Raw genomic sequence first — 17,031 nt, forward strand, 5'->3', positions numbered from 1 at the left:
AGTTTTAGTAGAGATAGTGTCTCACCACGTTGGCCGGGCTGGTCTCGAACTCCTGACCTCAAATGATCCACCTGCCTCGGCCTCCCAAAGTGCTGAGATGACAGCCGGCCGGGTTTTGTTTTGCATGAGCTGCTTTTGTTACATTTCTCCCGGGGAATCTGACATTGCTGATGCTGTTGTAAGTGATTTTTGAAATGGCCATTTCTGTTTGTTGCTGATTTTCTCATTTTGGCTTGTGCTGAGCATTGATGCCGAACCCATTGGTTAATTCTAACGGCGTAGTTTTGATCCTTCGTGGCTTTCTGTGTAATCAATCACATTGTCGGCCGGTCCTGATGTTTCTGTTTTCCTTCCGCATTGGATGCCACCTGCTTGGGACGGCTCCGGGCCGGGCTGTGGCGTCCTTATGTGCTGCCCTGAGCACCACGCCTCACGCTCGCCCATGGCTTTTACCCAGTTCAGGGCGCTCCCTGCCCGTCCCAGGCGAGTTATTTCTTAAATCGTGAGCTGAACTGAATTTTAGAACACTTGCTCTGTGTCTACCCAAAGGGCCATGTGGTTCTCTCCTCTCTTCCGGTCCTGGGCTGAATCATAACCTTGGACTCTCCTGTTAAGTCAGCCTGGCTCTCTGGGGTGACCCCCGTCACACACGCTTCTCTGGCGTGTGTGGCAGAATCCAGCTGCTGAGGTCTGATCTGATCTCATGTGAGTCCTCAGCCTCCCTCGCAGCAACACGGGGCCTTCCCTGTTCCCGTCCTGCCCTGCAGGGGGGCCCAGCAGCTTCCACAGCCCCCCAGGTCCAGGGGGAGTTCACTGCGGAATCCACCCAGGCTCCTGTCCTCAGGCCTCCCCTGTGGAGTCCCTGCTGGCACCCGCCCCTCCCTGGCCTCCGACCCTGACCCTACCACATGACCAGGCCCGAGTGGGTCTCCACTCCCCTGCACCACCGGCCTCCAAGCCAAGCCACGCAGCCCCCGGGTTCTGTCTGGAAACCTCCCTCGGGTCTCGCTCTGGTGGCCCTGTCCGTGTGGGGCAGCGTCTTTGGTTGGCACTTTTGCTGCAGAGCTTGCACAGTGAGGTGGGGGCCTCCCAGGCAGAGCTGGAGGGAGGGGGCGGCGCGGGAGGGCCGGGGACCGAAACCTAAAGAGGGCAGGGGCTTGGGGTCCTCGTGGTGCCAGGACTGTGGTGCAGGGTTTGGGCGAGAAGATGCTGATGAGGTTGCCGAGGGCGCCGGGCGGAGCAGGTAGAGGCTCAGGCCCACGAGGGCTGCTCTGCAACTGCAGCTGAAAGATGAGGCCCAGCTCCCAGGGCTGAGCGTGGTTGAAGTGCTGCCGGGCGGACTCAGCTGGATGGGCGGCCACGGGCCACAGGGAAGGAACAGGGTGGGTGCTGCCGCAGCTGGCAGGTGTGTTGTGTGTGTGCCAGACAGAGGTGGGGGAGGGTTCCCGGCCCCCCGGGGTCCAGAGGAGCCCCAGGCATTGCGGGTCAGTGGGAGGGACTTCCCGGCGGGCTGTGCGATAGCCCCTGCACCTGCCTCTCCCTCCCACGGCTGTTATCTTGTCTCCACAGGCCAGGACCCCCTCCTGCTCCTGCAGGCCCTGCAGACCCTGTGGTCCACGCGGGAGCGGCAGCAGGTGAGTGGACGTGGCAGCCACCACGTGCCGAGTCACAGCCGGCAGAACTGACTGTTGGGCAGAGACTGGCCTAACAGGAGGCCTCCCTGGTCAGGAAGCTGCACAGCCCCCCACGGCCACAGGGTCCTGCACAGCTGCTGCCCCAGACCGCCTCCAGGGTGGCCTGTGTGGGGCAGGGGGCGGTCCTCCTCAAGTCCCCAGGGTGGTAAAGGCACTGCCTGGCCCCAGCAGCCCCTCTGAGGTCACCTCTGGGAGGCGCAGGGGCCACTCACCTGCAGGGACACAGCTGTCGCCAGCACTGCCAGGCCTGAGGCCCCGTCCTGCCACCGCCAGAGCACCCAGGCCCGGGTGGCCATTGGGGCAGGTGTCCAGGACAGGGAGGCCTTAGGAAGGGGTGGGACTTGAGCAGGGCAGGAGGCTGGGCGGGAGAAGCCAGGGGAGAGGCTACAGAGGGAGGGCCGGCCCCCTGTGGGGGCAGACGCGGATTCCGGCTCCTTAGTGGCAATGGCCTGTGCACAGGAAGCTGCCAAGTCCTGAGTGCCACGTCCTCTGGCCCAAGGTCACTCCTGCAGGTCCGGGGGACGCCCTCCAACCCCAGCCCAACTCCTCTGAGTGCCACATCCACTGGCCTGAGGTCACCCCTGCAGGCCCGGGGGATGCCCTCTGACCCCAGCCCTGGCGCTGCCTGCTCCTGTGTCTGCCTCTCTCCTGCACCCACCTCTGCCAGCTTTCATTTGTCCATCAGCTCGGTGGCTTCTTGGGCCTCCAGCTTGTGAATCTCTGTCCTTGCTTTTGAGATTTCCCTCTGCCGTTCCATTTCCAGGCTCTCTTGTCGGACCTTCGTCTGTGACGCTCAGTCTTCCTTGCTCTTTGGCACCTGCGTGTGTGGTGTGAGCCTCCCCGGGTCCCGCCCTCTGCCCCCCGCCCCCCACGTGTCTGAGTTGTGGGATTCCACTGTCCTTTCCTCCCTATGTCCTGATGTTCGTCCTGGCGTCTCCTTGGACCAGCGCTTGTTTCTACACAGACAGGGCTGCGATCTGCTCTGGGCTCCGCTGACAGTCATGAGGCCGTCAGGCATTTCATCTTCATGGGGGGGCCCGTGTCTGTGCCCTCACCTCCTCCGCGCGCCCTCACCTCCTCCGCATGCTCCCACCTCCTCCCCGCGCCCTCACCTCCTCCCCGCGCCCTCGCCTGCTCCGCGCGCCCTCGCCTCCACCGCGCGCCCTCGCCTCCACCGCGCGCCCTCGCCTCCTCCGCGCGCCCTCGCCTCCTCCGCGCGCCCTCGCCTCCTCCGCGCGCCCTCGCCTCCTCCGCGCGCCCTCACCTGCTCCTGCGCCCTGACCTCCACCGCGCGCCCTCACCTCCTCCCCGCGCCCTCACCTCCTCCGCGCGCCCTCACCTCCTCCGCGCGCCCTCACCTCCTCCGCGTGCCCTCACCTCCTCCGCGTGCCCTCACCTCCTCCCCGTGCCGTCATCTCCTCCCCGGGCCCTCACCTCCTCCCCGGGCCCTCACTTCCTCCCCGCGCCCTCACCACCTCCCCGCGTCCTGACCTCCTCCGCGTGCTCCCACCTCCTCCCTGCGCCCTCACCTCCTCCTCGTGCTCTCACCTCCTCCTCGCGCCTCCATCACATTCCCGGATTCCAGCAAGCTGGCGAATGCCACACGCCCAGTGGCCCTGGGTGGGCCAGGAGCCTTGAAGATGGGGTCCTTGGGGGTCCTGGGTGCTGAGGAGAAGCCCAACCCTAGAGCCGGCTGCACATGGAGGTCTTGGGGACCCCCATATGGTGGCACAGACGCCGGGTGCCCCCAGAGGAGGGAGATGAAGACCAGGATTTTGGAGAACTCCTTGGGGCGGTCTGCAGTATAAAGGGGGCAATGGGACTGTTGGCCGTCTGGGAGGGCTTGGATGTTCCTCTACCGTGAGAGAGGAGCCAGCACACCGGGCGGGTGGGAGCAGCCTGGGAGACGAGCAGGAGGAGGAGGCAGGGCTGGGGCGGGGTCAGGGCCTGGAGTAGGCGCACTCCCAGAGTGGGGCTCCCCTGGTTCATTGGGCCCTTCCCAGCCCCACTGCCCAGCAGCCTGTGGTGGGGTGTTCCTGTCTTTTTTTTTCTTTTTTTTTTGAGATGGAGTCTTGTTCTGTCACCCAGGCTGGAGTGCAGTGGTGCAATCTCGGCTCACTGCAAGCTCCGCCTCCCGGGTTCAAGGGCTTCTCCTGCCTCAGCCTCCGGAGTAGCTGGGATTACAGGCGCGCGCCACCACGCCCGACTAATTTTTTTTGTATTTTTAGTAGAGACGGAGTTTCACTGTGTTGGCCAGGCTGTTCTCGAACTCCTGACCTCAGGTAATCCGCCCGCCTCGGCCTCCCAAAGTGCTGGGATTACAGGTGTGAGCCACCGCACCCAGGCTTTTCGTGTGTGTGTGTGTGTGTGTGTGTGAGACAGAGTCTTGCTCTGTCACCCAGGCTGGAGTGCAGTGGCATGATCTCGACTCACTGTAACCTCCGCCTCCCAGATTCAAGTGATTCTCTTGCCTCAGCCTCATGAGTAACTGGGATTAATAGGTGTGCAACACCACGCCTGGCTATTTTTGTATTTTTAGTAGAGACAGGGTTTCACCATGTTGGCCAGGCTGGTCTTGAACTCCTGACCTCAAGCAATCCACCTGCCTCGGCTTCCCAAAATGGTCCTGTTGTAACAGGGTGGTCCTATCCTAACAGCCCCTCGGGGGGGCCTTCTGGTGCTGCTGAGCCCATGGGACCCCCCCAGCCCCACTACTGAAGCCGTGAGTGGAGCCAACAGCTCAGTGCAGGGGATGCCAGCCAGCAGGGAGGAAGGGGGATACCGGCGGGGGGATTGGGGGGGACGCCCAGAGGGGGTTGGGGAGGAGGGGGGATACCGGCGGGGGGATTGGGGGGATGCCCAGAGGGGCATTGGGGTGGGGGGGAACCAGTGGGGGGATTGGGGGGGATGCCCAGAGGGGGGATACTGGCGGGCGTTATTGGGGGGGACGCCCAGAGGGTGGTTGGCGTGGGGGAGATACCGGTGGGGGGATTGGGGGGGACGCCCAGAGGGGGGTTGGGGTCGGGGGAGCTCACATTGTTTTCTCCATGCACAGCAGGAGGCTCTTTGTAGCTGAGGGGACCAGGAATGAGGAGTGAAGACCAGTGAAGGGCTCGAAGGGAGGAGGGACCGGCAGGGTGGGTGGGACGGCTTCCTTCACAGGGACCCCGGGAGGGAGGCAGGCAGGGCAAGGGGAGCCCAGTCTCAGAGCCATGGGTCCCAAGGGTCTTGGCACATTCATTGAGGCCACCAAGATAAGGACAGGAGCTGGAAGGAGATGCCTGGGCCAGGACTGAAGTCTCCCAGAACAAGGGGCTGGGGCCCTGAGGCTGGCAGGGGTGCAGTGGGCACTGGGTCCATGTGTGGCTTGCGCTGGCCGACGTGGGCACACAAGGGGCACAGCTGCCACTGGGGGCCTGGAGGGGAGGACCCAGCTGGGGTCTGGAGGGCCAGGATTTTGCAGAAGGTTTACGGGACTGAAACAGGAGTGAGGGAAGGCGGGGTGTGGTTAGAACGGCTGCTGCAGAACTCCGGGGGTGCCAGAAACCAGCCTGGGCGAGAGCGCACCCCAAATCAGAGCCACGGAGCGTCGGCTTCATTGAATGTTTTATTGGGGTAAGATGCACGACATATAAAACCAGCCGTTTCACAATGAGTGACTCAATGGCCTGGAGCACCCAGTCGTGCTTCGTGAATCTTTCTAGCATCTTCACAACCTGTGCACCTCTTCTGGTTTCAGAACGGTTCATCGCTTCAGAAGCAAACCCCGTACCCCTCACACAGATGACCCATTCCCCTCGGCCCCAGGCAACGGTCACCGTCACCCACAAACCCCGTACCCCTCACACAGACGCCCCATTCCCCTCGGCCCCAGGCCCCAGTCACCGTCACCCACAAACCCTGTACCCATCACACAGACGCCCCCATTCCCCTTGGCCCCAGGCAACGGTCACCGTCACCCGCAAACCCCGTACCCATCATACAGACGCCCCCATTCCCCTCGGCCCCAGGCCCCAGTCACCATCACCCACAAACCCTGTACCCATCACACAGACGCCCCCATTCCCCTCGGCCCCAGGCCCCAGTCACCATCACCCACAAACCCTGTACCCATCACACAGACGCCCCCATTCCCCTCGGCCCCAGGCCCCAGTCACCGTCACCCACAAACCCTGTACCCATCACACAGACGCCTCCATTCCCCTCGGCCCCAGGCCCCAGTCACCGTCACCCACAAACCCTGTACCCATCACACAGACGCCCCCATTCCCCTCGGCCCCAGGCCCGTCACCGTCACCCACAAACCCTGTACCCATCACACAGACGCCCCCATTCCCCTCGGCCCCAGGCCCCAGTCACCATCACCCACAAACCCTGTACCCATCACACAGACGCCCCCATTCCCCTCGGCCCCAGGCCCCAGTCACCATCACCCACAAACCCTGTACCCATCACACAGACGCCCCATTCCCCTCGGCCCCAGGCCCTGGCCACTGCTCACCCACAAACCCTGTACCCATCACACAGACGCCCCCATTCCCCTCGGCCCCAGGCCCCAGTCACCGTCACCCACAAACCCTGTACCCATCACACAGACGCCCCCATTCCCCTCGGCCCCAGGCAACGGTCACCGTCACCCGCAAACCCTGTACCCATCACACAGACGCCCCATTCCCCTCGGCCCCAGGCCCCAGTCACCATCACCCACAAACCCTGTACCCATCACACAGACGCCCCATTCCCCTCGGCCCCAGGCCCCAGTCACCGTCACCCACAAACCCTGTACCCATCACACAGACGCCCCATTCCCCTCGGCCCCAGGCCCCAGTCACCGTCACCCACAAACCCTGTACCCATCACACAGACGCCCCCATTCCCCTCGGCCCCAGGCCCCAGTCACCGTCACCCACAAACCCTGTACCCATCACACAGACGCCCCCATTCCCCTCGGCCCCAGGCAGCGGTCACCGTCACCCACGAACCCCGTACCCATCACACAGACACCCCATTCCCCTCGGCCCCAGGCCCTGGCCACTGCTCACCCGCTTTCTGCCTCTGGATTTGCCACTTCTGGACAGCTCACACACATGCGGTCACATAACATGGGGTCTTTTGTGACTTGCTTCTTCATTTAGCACGATATCAAGGCTTGTCTACATGGAAGTCTGTGTCAGCTTCCTCCTTTTCTGTGGCTGAGTAATACGTGGCCAGGCCACACGCTGTTTCTCCATAGACAGCTGAGGGGCATCTGCACCATCTCCACCTCTGGCCGTTGTAAATAAGTACTTCTCTGAAAATTCATCTACAAACATCTGCTTGAGCCCCTGTTTTTAAATCTTTGGGGAGGACGGGTGTGGTGGCTCACGGCTGTAATCCCAGCACTTTAGGAGGCCGAGGTGATAGGATCACCTGAGGTCAGGACTTCAAGACCAGCCTGGCCAACAATGGCGAAACCCCATCTAAACCAAAAAATACAACAATTAGCCGAGCGTGGTGGCATGCACCTGTAGTCCCTGCTATTTGCGAGGCTGAGGCAGGAGAATCACTTAAACCCCAGAGGCGGAGGTTGCAGTGAGCCAAGATCATGCCACTGCACTCCAGCCTGGACGACAGAGTGAGACTCCATCTCAAAAAATAAATAAATAAAAATAAATAAACAAATAAATCTTTGGGAAACTGCCTGGAATAGAATTGCTGGGTCATGTGGTAATCATGTTTATCTTTTTGAGGAACTGTCAAACTACTACTTTTATTAAAAATTTCAGCCAAGTGCAGTGGCTCATGCCAGCTGCACTTTGGGAGGCCAAGGTAGGCGAATCACGAGGTCAGGAGTTTGAGACCAGTCTGGCCAACATAGCGAAACCCTATCTCTACTAAAAGTACAAAAACTTGGCCAGGCGTGGTGGCCTGCACCTGTAATCCCAGCTACCTGGGAGGCTGAGGCAGGAGAATCGCTTAAACCGAGGAGGCAGAGATTGCAGTGAGCCAAGATCGCACCACTGCACTCCAGCCTGGGCGACAGAGCAAGACTGTCTCAGAAAAAAAAAAAAAAAAATTCAACGACTATTTTTTGTTTTCAAAGTTCTCTTAGGTTTCCTCCCTCCCTCCCTTCCTTTCTTTTTTGACAGAGCCTGGTTCTACGTCACCCAGGCTGGAGTGCAGTGGCGCAATCTCAGCTCACTGCAACCTCCGCCTCCCAGGTTCAAGCGATTCTCCTGCCTCAGCCTCCTGAGTAGCTGAGATTACAGGTGCGCACCAGCACGTCTGGTCTTAAACTTCTGACCTCAAGTGATCCTCCCACCTTGGCCTCCCAAAGTGCTGGGATTACAGGCATGAGCCACCACACCCAGCCTTAGGTCCTTTTTGAAATCTGCCTTTCCCTTTTTTTTTTTTTTTTTTTTTTTTTTTGAGACAGAGTCTCGTTCTGTCACCCAGGCTGGAGTGCAATGGCACAATCTCAGCTCACTACAACCTCCGCCTCCCGGGTTCAAGGGATTCTCCTGCCTCAGCCTCCCAAGTAGCTGGGACTACAGGCTCCACTATGCTGGCTATTTTTTTGTATTTTTGGTAGAGACGGAGTTCCGCTATGTTGCACAGACTTGTCTTGAACTCCTGAGCTCAAGCCATCGGCCCGCCTCGTCTTCTCAAAGTGCTGGGATTCCGGGCGTGGCCACCGCGCCTGGCTGATGCGTCGTTCCTCCATTTGCCCACCGACTCTCTGTGTTTGGCTGTAACCACATTGCACGCTCAGTCAGTCGCTTGCTGCTCACAGAGTCCAGGTCAGAGGAATGAGGTCTGGTAGAAAGAAAGTGACTTTTTATTCCGTAGCTGGCTTGAGGGAAGAAGCGCAGGCCTCATGCCTGAAGGGTATGGGTATGGCTTAGCTTTTGGAGCAGAAAGAGGCTTTTTTTTTTTTTTTTTTTTTTTGAGATGGAGTTTCTCTCTTGTCGCCCAGGCTGGAGAGCAGTGGCGCAATCTCGGCTCACCGCGACCTCCGCCTCCCAAGTTTAAGCAATTCTCCTGCCTCAGCCTCCCGAGCAGCTGGGATTACATGCATGTGCCACCATGCCTAGCTAATTTTGTATTTTTAGTAGAGATGGGGTTTCTCCATGTTGGTCAGGCTGGTCTCCAACTCCCGACCTCAGGTGATCCGCCCACCTCGGCCTCCCAAAGTGCTGGGATTACAGGCATGAACCACCATGCCCGGCCAAAAGAGGCATTTTTAAAAGGTCGGGAGGAAGCGAGCAGGTGGGGTGGTCTCTGTGCCTTATCTACCTGGAAGTTGAGTTGGCATCTCCATGGGCAGAAAGAGGCTGTGAAGGTGGCCGGAAACTCCAGCAGGCACAATTTGGGCCGTAAATCTACTTCTCTCTCAAGGCGGCCTCCTGCAGGCGAGTTCTGCTCTGAGCCTCTAAGCACATGGATAGATGAGCTTCCCCTGTAGGGAGTGTCTGGTGAACAGGAGGTGCAAGGCTATCATTGCATTTCTTTTTTTTTTTTTTTTTTTTTTTTTGAGACAGAGTCTTGCTCTGTCACCCAGGCTGGAGTGCAGTGGCACAATCTCGGCTCACTGCAAGCTCCGCCTCCTGGGTTCACGCCATTCTCCTGCCTCAGCCTGCCAAGTAGCTGGGACTACAGTCGCCCGCCACCATGCCCGGCTAATTTTTTGTATTTTTAGTAGAGACGAGGTTTCACTGTGTTAGCCAGGATGGTCTCGATCTCCTGACCTCGTGATCTGCCCGCCTCGGCCTCCCAAAGTGCTGGGATTACAGGCGTGAGCCACCGTGCCTGGCCACTATCATTGCATTTCTAAAGAAATAAGAAGTGGGGAAAGGAGGAAAGAGAAGAGAGAGTAAAATATAAGTGAACAATCGTTTAGTAAAATGAGGGTAGTTGCTTACACATTCCCAAATCGATGTCCCATTACTCCACATTCTCAGAGCTTTAATCAACCTACTTGTGGTTGTCACTCATGGTGGCTTGCTTCCTTGTGTGTTTTCTAAGTTTTCATTGTGAGCTCATTTAGTGGAATTTTTTCCCTCTGGTGACCTAGGGCCCACGCGTCCCGGCAAAGTGATTAAAGAATGATGTTTTGTTTCTGCCAACTTAACTACAGATAGAACTCACTAGGGCTAGAACTCACTAGGGCCAGAACTCACTAGAGCTAGAACTCTCTAGAGCTAGAACTCACTAGGGCCAGAACTCACTAGAGCTATAACTCACTAGGGCTATAACTCACTAGGGCTAGAACTCACTAGGGCTAGAACTCACTAGAGCTAGGACTCACTAGGGCTAGAACTCACTAGGGCTAGAACTCACTAGGGTTAAAACTAGGGTTAGAACTCACAAGAGCTACAACTTACTAGAGCTGGAACTCACTAGAGCTATAACTCACTAGGGCCAGGACTCACTAGAGTTTGAACTCACTAGGGCTAGAACTCACTAGAGCTAGAACTCACTAGGGCTAGAAGTCACTAGGGCTAGAACTCACTAGGGCCAGGACTCACTAGAGTTTGAACTCATTAGGGCTAGAACTCACTAGAGCTAGAACTCACTAGGGCTGGAACTCGCTAGAACTAGAACTCACTAGGGCCAGGACTCACTAGGGCTAGAACTCACTAGAGCTAGAACTCACTAGGGCTAGAACTCACTAGGGCTAGAACTCATGAGAGCTAGAACTCACTAGGGCTAGAACTCACTAGAGTTAGAACTCACTAGGGCTGGAACTCGCTAGAACTAGAACTCACTAGAGCTGGAACTCACTAGAGCTAGAACTCACTAGGGCTAGAACTCATGAGAGCTAGAACTCACTAGGGCTAGAACTCACTAGAGTTAGAACTCACTAGGGCTGGAACTCGCTAGAACTAGAACTCACTAGAGCTGGAACTCACTAGAGCTAGAACTCACTAGGGCTAGAACTCACTAGGGTTAAAACTAGGGTTAGAACTCACAAGAGCTACAACTTACTAGAGCTGGAACTCACTAGAGCTATAACTCATTAGGGCTAGGACTCACTAGAGTTAGAACTCACTACGGCTAGAACTCATTAGGGCTAGAACTCACTAGAGTTAGAACTCACTAGAGCTAGAACTCACTAGGTCCAGGACTCACTAGAGTTAGAACTCACTAGGGCTAGGACTAAGTTCCTGGAGCTCCTTCAAGTTGCCTCAAGTTCCGGATGCATGAGACGCTCAGGCTTTGTTTAAGGGCGGCTTTCCTTTTCTTCCCAGAGTCCCGAGGGACAGACAAGCTGCCTTTCACCCTGTCTGGCCACTTTCCCCAAGGGGCATCCTTTGGAGGGTCTGGACTTTGCAGCCTTGCCTCCCGCGCCTTCGGGCATGGCACCCTCCTGGACAGCGCTGAGGTCTCCTCACGCACTCACGTGCGTGTGCTCCACAGCTGTTCCTGGGTGTTGGTGGGGAGATTTGTCAGGTGCTGGGAGCCTTTTGTTTCGGTAAGCTTTCAAATCGCCGGAGCAAGTGCTTTCAAAGCTGCGCGGCAGCCTCAGGATGTTGCTCCTGGAGCCCCGTGGAGAGCACACCATCCACATCGCAGGGACGAGAACAGCGCGGCCCACGCTCTCGGCTTGCAACCTCCCTGGGCCTCTGGGGGCGCATCCCGTGGCTGGCGCCAGCAGCTGGGAACTCACCCTCTTGCCCACCTGCGTGGCCGTGGGCTTCAGGGTCGGGTGTCGGCTGCTGTGCCCTGTCCCGAGCGCTGAGCTGTGAACCCGTCCACCCCTTTAGCTCTTAAGATTCCACCTGCGGAATGACCTGCAAGCAGTCGTTATGGCTTGAAGTCTATAGCGGTTGACTCACTTGCAGGAATCCACAGAGGACGGCGCCGCCGAGGCTGCTGCACAGCAGCGAGGGCCAACTTGCTGTAGAATCTTCCAGAAGCCAGAGCCCAAAACAGATGCTTTGCTTCTCTTCGTCCACCTCTTATCCGTTTCCCAAATCTCCTGCGGGTCAGGGATAGAAAAGTACATAAAAGGCATTTTTCAGTTTGGGTTTCGGTTCTTGCCTTTCAGTTTCTTTCGCCTGCTGAGGGCAGGCAGGCCCGTGTCCCGCAAGTGCCGCAGGTAAAGTGACTTGTGAACCTGTGGCTCGGGCTACGGTTGCCTCCCAGGCCAGCGGCCCTCTGTCTGCCTGGAGAACAGGCCCTCTGTCTTTATGGGATAATTAGTGCAGACAATGACCACCGCCCCTGGGGGCCTGGGGTGCAGCAGACCAGAACGGCGGCATGAAAAGTCACGGAGGCGCGGATGGCGGCTGAATGGCCACAGCTACCTTCTGAATGGATTAAATTTTAAAAAACCTCTCTGCGGTGGGGAGGCCTTGCCAGGAGGCTTTGAGTGCAAGACAAAGTGCCAGTGTGGTTTTGTGTCTCCACAGCTCCGGGAGGAAGCCTGGCGGGGGTTTGCTGCCTTGGACGACCCCCTGGCCGGGCTTCTGGACATGCTGGAGAGCTGCCAGGGCCAGCGGGGAGAGGGCCCCTCCCTGGCGGCCTGGATCTCCCACCAGCTGCAGTGCTGGCTACAGGCACAGCCACGCCCGAGCCTGGCCCAGGTGAGCCCATGGGCTCTGTGACAGTCACCTCCCTTCCTGCCCCTGCCCCTCAGCATAGTGGACCCGGCATCCACCTGCCCAGGCCTCTGCACCCCGCTCAGCAAGCCAGGGAAGGGCAGGGGGATGCTGGGGGCTGTGTCCAAGACCCAGCCCGTGGCTTCACCCTCTGCCCCCCTGACAGCCACGTGCTGAGACCGGCCTCGCCCCTCCCGTGCCCCAGCCCTGCAGGCCACCCGATGCCCACACATGGCCACAGTGGCAGGCGCTGCTTCCTAAGCCAGGCCTGCCTCAATCGGCCCCATGGCCCAGCCACTGGGTGCTGCGTCCAGTAAGTCTGGGTCCCTGCTCTTCCAGCACAGCCTGAGGCTGAAGCAGCTGCAGGCCCGAGCGGTCAGAGTCCTCACTGAGAGCCCCCCCAGCCTTGCGGCACCACTGGCCAGCATCTTCCAGCTGCAGGATGCAGACAGGAGCTGCCTGCTGGCGCACGTCCACCGCCTCCACCACGAGGGCAGGTTCAGAGAAGTGAGTGGCCCACGTGGCTGGGCTCATGGGGAAACGGCTTCTCGGGCGGTGGGGCAAGGACGTGCCTGGCTCAGGGCCGCCTCTGTGTGGGGGCTGTCTGGGGCTTCTGGTCTACATGGAGGTATCAAGGACCCGGCCATGGGCAGCCATCAGCTGTGTGCGGGGTGCCGGGTCCCAGGAGCCCTCAGGCTGCCTGAGCCAACAGAGATGTCAGGGCACAGCCTGGTCCCAGGCCTGGGTCGCCCCCTGCCGACCCTGTGTCTCCCAGCACGCATTGGGCCCTCACACTCACAGGGTCCTAGGTGGGCCTGGGCCTGAGCTTTGGTCCAGCCATGCCCCACCATGTCTGTTAGCCTCCGTGCCTCCGGAACCTTCACAGAATCAGCCAGTAGGCTGTCCTTTGTGGGTGAGTTTGCCTCCTGGGCACTGGGCACTGACTGAGTCCCCGGCACGGCAGTGAGCGCCCTGGAAGGAAACGCTCCCGGGAGGGGCTGAGCAGAAGGGCTGTGGGAGCAGCTGGTGCCGGCCCCGCCTCCCACAGCACCCCCAGAGTGGTGCCCACTCACAGAAGCCCAGAGTGGGCAGTGCCGGCGCCTGGGACACAGGACGAGGTTCAGGGCCAGGGCACCAGTCGCACCTCGGCACAGTCGCCCAGGTGCGAGATGCGTCGGGTCAGTATCCAACCCTTCACTGGCTGCTGGCGGGAGAGGTGGCTTCGGTCCCTTGCGGTCTGGGGCCGGGTCTTAAGCAGTGTCGCAGAAGTGTGGGCTTGGCAGCTAAAGGTGTCTGGATGAGAACTGGTGGAGCTGTTGGAATCACAGTGGTTTGCTGAGTCTCCTTTGTGAACAAGGCTGATTTTTAAGCCCAGAAGGTTCCAAGAGGAAGACCAGGTCTAGCATCACAGCCTGGTCGTCCTGAGCCTGGCCAAGCTGTGACTTGGGTTTGTGTGGAGCAGTAGGGAGCAGTGGGGCCTGCAGTGGGTAGGGAGGCGGCCGTCTTGCGTGGGGTGGCTCTGAGCTGTTCCTGCAGGTGCAGGGGGGCCCCCATGACTTCTTGGTGCCCTGAGATTCCAGATCCCAGTGCAGATTCTAGGGTGCGGCACGAGGTGCGGCAAAGAAGCCCGGGGGTGTCCTGCCAGGGGATGTCTTGCTTAGGGGTGCTCGGCCCGGGGGTGCTTGGCCCGGGGGTATCCTGCCAGGGGATGTCCTGCTTAGGGGTGCTCGGCCCGGGGGTGCTTGGCCCAGGGGTGTCCTGCCTGGGGGTGCCCAGCCCCGTGGGTGCCTGGCCTGGGGGTGCTCAGCTCAGGGTGCACTGATCATGTATGAGGAGGCCGGCACTCAGGGGCACTGGTCCACTCCCCGCCCCATTAGGGCCCCCTTACTTCAGGGCCGAGCGTGAAGGGCACCACCCCGCTGCCTGCCCACGTGGGACCCTGCTGCTGAGACGCCATCCCGATGGCACCCTGGGTTCCTCTTCCCAGCAAGACCCCTCACCGTGAGGAGGTGCATTGGAACCTGGGCACGGGCATCGGGGGCTGCCCTGGCCGGGCCCTCACAGGAGCGTGTCCTGTGTCGGCCGCGCGGGCCCCACCCCTGGCGCTGTCGCCTGTCACGCCCGGGGCCGTCGTCTCGCGGCGGGTGCATGGCGCTGAGAAGCCACCGTGTCCCGGCACAGGACAATGCAGGATGGAGGGTCCCCCTCATGTGGCGCGACGCTGAATGGCGGCCGTGCCTGCGGAGAGTGCAGGGAGGCAGAAGGCAGGCTAGTGTTTCGAGCCGTCTTCTGTTACAGAGCCTTTCAGAGACTGTCTGGGGCCGGCTGAATGCGCCTCCCTCGCGCTCCGAGGCAGGAATCCCCACACAAAGGGGGTCTTGTCCCGCACAGGCCCCTTCTGCGAAGAAAGCCATTGTCCCCGAGCGGGGCCGCCCGGCAGGCGATGCATGCTCCACTGCTCACCGCCGCGCCCGGCCGAAAGAGGCCGCATTCAGGCCTGTCCGCTCGGATTAGCTGGGACTCACGACTCAATGTGCTGCGATATTTCATGTCGAGGGCAGCGGCTGGCCCTGGGCAGGATGAATGCCTGCTTTTGTCCGCTGAGTTATTTTATTTACATTTTTTAAACAGCTTATCAAGGTAAAAAGATAGCTTTGCTTTAAAAAAAAAAAAAAAAAAAAGGCCGTCTTGGCTCCAGGCCCACGCAGAGGTGGGAGGCAGGGCTGTCGCTGGGGTCCTCGGCCTTCGAGCCTGGGCACCTGCCCAGCCTTCCTGCCCCTTAGAATGGGGGGCCCAGGGGAGCCGGGGAATGCCCTTCCCGATGGTCGACACCACAGCCCCTCCTGATTTTCTTTTTTTTTTTTTTTTTTTTTTCCTGAAAGCAGCAGCTCCTGGGCCTGTCTAGAGGTTTCTGAAGCCCCACCCCGACCCCGCCAGCTGGACAGCCTCGTCTCTGTCTTCCTGGTGGATGCTGCCCATCCTCTGGCAGCAGGGGTCGGGAAGGTCTGCCTGGTGCACAGGGGCCCAGTTGGCCCCATCTGTCCTCATGGCCCAGCCCTGGGCTCGTTCCTCCCACGGGGTCCAGGACTCTTCACCTTCTGCTGTCTGCTCCCTGGGCCTGGCTCTGGGGCCAGGTGACCTTTTTGTGCCTGCTGAGTTTCCCAAGTGGCCAGGCGTGGACAGTGGGCAGCTGTACACCGTCCTCTCAGGGAAGTTCAGACAGAAATGACCAGACGCTGATTCTAAGCCAGGCACCACCACAGTGAAAGGGCCAGCAGGGCCCCCAAAGCCTGAGACAGGGGTCAGGCCAGGGAGCTTCCTGGAAGGGGTGGGTCTGCTACTAGCCACCCCCCAGCCCCCCACCCCTGTCACCAGGGCTGCCCATGAGCAAGCCTGGGCTCTGCCCTTACCAGGGTGGAGCTAAGGGAGGGGAGCTCCATCCTCGTCCTGTCCCCCAAGCTGCGAGGCCACAGAGCCCCCACTGGGCTCCGGGTACAAAATGTGGACACAGATGCTGGGGGCCCCAGGACCCCTGCATATCCAGAAAGCCCACCTGGCCTCAAGAGGCCCCAGGTGCCCAGAGAGCTTCTGTGGGCCTAGAAAGAAAGGTCCGGACACCTGTTAGCCCTGGGCTCTGAATGGCCGTGGTGAAAAGAAGGGCTGAGCTGGGCACTTTGAACTGCCTCTGACGGGGTTGCAGCGTGCGGGACACAGAGGCAGAAGCCACCCACCTGGGGAGCACGGCCAGTACCCAGCCCCACCCAGGCTCCTCCGCAAGCCTGAGGCGGCCTTCTTGGGCTCAGAGGGGTTCCTGGTTGGGTGGGGCCCGCTGAGGGCTGGGACTGGAGCCTGAAGTCTTTGTCCTCGGAGCGAGGCCGGGGACAGCAGCGGTGAGGGGAGGCCCTGGCCACCTGCCCCTTGCTGTACCCCCAGCCTCCCTGGTCCCAGTGTCACCTGCTCAGGGCCTCGTCCCAAGGACGTGCCGGGCGCAGCCCCATCCTCCATCCCCCTGCGCCTGACAATGCCCACATGGGGCAGGAGGAGCAGAGGGAGGGCGGGTTGTGACCACCCTGCAGTTCTGAATGGGGTGAGGTGTCCGGGCCTGCACCCCTACCTTCCGGAGCTCTGGCAGCTTCTCAGGGGGTCCCTGATCCAGAAGAGATCAGAGCCCTTGTGTGAAGCTGCGGGTGTCACTGCTGGGGTGGTCCCCATGTGGTGGCCCCTGCGCCCATGCTCACAGCCGTAAGCCCACCTCCCAGGCCCTGCGCCCCTCCCCATGTGGTGGCCCCGTGCCCCTCCCCGGCCCTGCGCCCCTTCCCACGGCCCTGAGACCCTGCCCCGGGCCCCGTGCTCCTCCCCACAGCCCTGAGGCCCCGCCCCGGCCCTGCGCCCCTCCCCACGACTCCGAGACTCCCACGCCCCGGGCCCTGCGCCCCTCCCCACGGCCCTGAGACCCCCTCCCCGGGTCCTTCATCCCTTCCCCTGGCCCTGCGCCCCTCCCCACGGGCCTGAGACTCCCTTCCCGGGCCAGGCGCCCCTCCCCACAGCCCTGAGGCCCCGCCCCGGACCTTCGCCCCTCCCCACGGCCCTGAGACCCCCGCCCCGGGCCCTGCGCCCCATGGGCCTGGTGGAGGCCTAGCCTCTTGGACCCTGGCCAGACAGTAGAGGCGCCGGGTCAGCGCAGGGCAGGGAAAGGCCCCTGGCCCTGCGCCCCCACCCTGCGCACCGGGGCTGGAAGCCGGCTCGAGGCTTTC

The 17,031-nt window shown here is 60.5% G+C and overlaps 1 protein-coding gene across 19 annotated transcripts in view; it reads left to right on the plus strand.

Annotated features, from left to right (window-relative positions):
• The window catches only part of EXD3 (exonuclease 3'-5' domain containing 3), a 124,410-nt gene that overhangs the window by 38,371 nt on the left and 69,008 nt on the right, over nucleotides 1-17,031 (plus strand). For 17 of the 19 annotated variants that reach the window (XM_034929641.3, XM_055117411.3, XM_063594082.1 and 14 more), the window contains exons 3-5: nucleotides 1,570-1,634; nucleotides 12,089-12,262; nucleotides 12,617-12,784. The exons of 1 other annotated variant lie outside the window; for it this stretch is intronic. In XM_034929641.3, the coding sequence (XP_034785532.2) occupies nucleotides 1,570-1,634; nucleotides 12,089-12,262; nucleotides 12,617-12,784 (407 nt within the window). The remainder of the gene's footprint in view (nucleotides 1-1,569; nucleotides 1,635-12,088; nucleotides 12,263-12,616; nucleotides 12,785-17,031) is intronic. One more of the 19 variants, XM_055117407.1, reaches the window with a different exon arrangement.

Source organism: Pan paniscus, chromosome 11 (assembly GCF_029289425.2).
Source record: "Pan paniscus chromosome 11, NHGRI_mPanPan1-v2.0_pri, whole genome shotgun sequence".
In the NCBI taxonomy this organism is placed as follows: domain Eukaryota; kingdom Metazoa; phylum Chordata; class Mammalia; order Primates; family Hominidae; genus Pan; species Pan paniscus.